The sequence below is a fragment of the Galeopterus variegatus genome, unplaced genomic scaffold (assembly GCF_000696425.1).
Source record: "Galeopterus variegatus unplaced genomic scaffold, G_variegatus-3.0.2 Scaffold6720, whole genome shotgun sequence".
NCBI classification, from domain to species: Eukaryota; Metazoa; Chordata; class Mammalia; order Dermoptera; family Cynocephalidae; genus Galeopterus; species Galeopterus variegatus.
Window position 1 is genome coordinate 52,602 of NW_007732831.1, and position 2,072 is coordinate 54,673.

The following is a 2,072-nucleotide window of genomic DNA, read 5'->3' on the forward strand; positions in this document are numbered from 1 at the left end:
GCCTGGACAAGTGCTGGGGTTTAGCTGAAGAATCAGAGGCAAAATGCCATCCCTGAGTATGTACCTGAGAGATTTTGATGGTATAATTTAATTTACACTAGAGGACAGGAGAGTGATGAATTCATCTAGACCAAGTATTGTTGACAATCCAAAAGAAATTTACCAAAATAAATAAACACATAAATACACAACTATACAAACAAATAAGTTAACTTTTTAGAACTCTATTTTTTTTTCCTATGGTAATAATTGGCCTATGAAAAGTTCAATGTGTACAAATTTAAAGCCTGCTTCAAGGTTGCCGCCAAGCTGAACCAGAACTATCATGACGAGAGTGAGAGTGAGCTGGACACTCAGGACACAAAAGTTAGGAAGGCGCCCTCTCAGGGACCTGTAATTGCTGGCAGGGTCAGCCCCTGAGAGGGAGTGCCTCTTTAAATGTGCGTCACAGACGCCTGCTTACATCACACTAGTCCTGGCCTCGTGATTGGTCAGGCATTCAACGCCCCTCCCCTCCGCAGCCTCAAACACTGGTTGCTTAGGTAACAGCCGCTTCAAAGCCTGCAGAGTGGGAGGCTGCCGACCTGACCTTCTCTCATCTCCTAACCGTATGTAGGCCAGAAGCTGGCACCGACACTACCCCTACCCCACAATGTCCCGGGTCCCGGACTGGAAGAGGGCAGAGCGTAGTCCAGGAGCTCCTGGGGCCAGCTGCGATGGCAGAGGAGGCAGAGGCAGCAGTGGGAGTGGCCCCTCAGCCGGTTTGGGGCCTAGAGCCGCAGGCTCCCATGAACCACCACTCTGCTTTAGACTGGAGAACCATCTGGTTGGCTTAGTTATTGGTCGTGGTGAAATACAGATAATAAGGGGGGATTCCGAAGCAGTAGTGAAAATTTTGGGCAGCAAAGATATGAAAGCAAAGGCCAAGGCAGCTATAGATACTCTTATTAAAAGACAAGAAAGGTACCGTTCAGAATCGGATGTGGATAATGCTGCGTCCCAACCTCCTGTTGGGAGAGACGTAAGCACAGTTAACGTTGTCAGAGAAGCTCCGCTATTGATTGATTGGGATCATATTAAGGCAGAAGCTGTGGCGTGGGAAAAAAGAAAATGGGCAGATTTACCACCAATTAAGAAAGACTTTTACACAGAATCCAAAGCTACAAGTTCCATGTCTAAAGAGCTGGTAGACACGTGGAGGAAAGAGAATAACAACGTAATGTGTGTTGACTTGAAAGATGGTGAGAAGCGACCCATCCCTAATCCAGCTTATGAATTTGAGGACGCTTTCCATCCATACCCAGAACTTATGAAAAGCATAACAAGGGCGGGTTTTCAAAAACAAACACCAATTCAGTCACAGGCATGGCCCATTGCCTTAAAAGCAGATCTTATAGGAGTTGCCCAAACTGGCACGGGCAAAACATTGTCCTACTTAATGCCTGGGTTTATTCATCTTGATTGTCAACCGATATCTAGAGAACAAGGAAATGGACCTAGCATGCTAGTCCTCACTACAACCAGAGAATTAGCTCTACAGGTGGAAGCTGAATGTTCTAAATTTTCATATAAAGGTCTGAAAAGTATTTGTATATATGGTGGTAGAAAGAGAGAAGGACAAATTCAAGGCATTACCAAAGGTGTAGATATCATTATTGCAACTCCTGGAAGACTCTATGACTTGCAAATTAATAAGTTTGCTAACCTATGAAGCATAACTTACTTGGTCTTAGATGAGGCAGATAAAATGCTGGATCTGGGGTTTGAGCACCAGATTAAGAAAATTTTGTTAGATGTGTGCCCAGATTGGCGGACTGTTATGACAAGTGTGACTTGGCCAGATTCTGTCCGTAGACTTGCACAGTCTTATTTGAAAGAGCCTATGATTGTTTATGTTGGCACTCTGGATCCAGTTGCTGTAAACACAGTGAAGCAAAATATAATCGTTACCACAGAAGCAGAAAAACGAGCTCTTATCCAAGAATTCCTAGAGAATATGTCACCGAAAGACAAAGTCATAGTGTTTGTCAACCGAAAACTTGTTGTTGATGACTTATCAAGCGATTTTGGTA

At 44.2% G+C, this 2,072-nt stretch overlaps 1 protein-coding gene across 1 annotated transcript in view; it reads left to right on the forward strand.

Moving 5' to 3' along the window:
- The first annotated feature begins 652 nt into the window (after positions 1–652).
- Positions 653–2,072, forward strand: part of LOC103606597 (probable ATP-dependent RNA helicase DDX53) — a 2,955-nt gene continuing 1,535 nt past the window's right edge. The window contains 1 exon segment of the mRNA XM_008591173.1: positions 653–2,070. Within this exon segment, the coding sequence (XP_008589395.1) occupies positions 653–2,070 (1,418 nt within the window).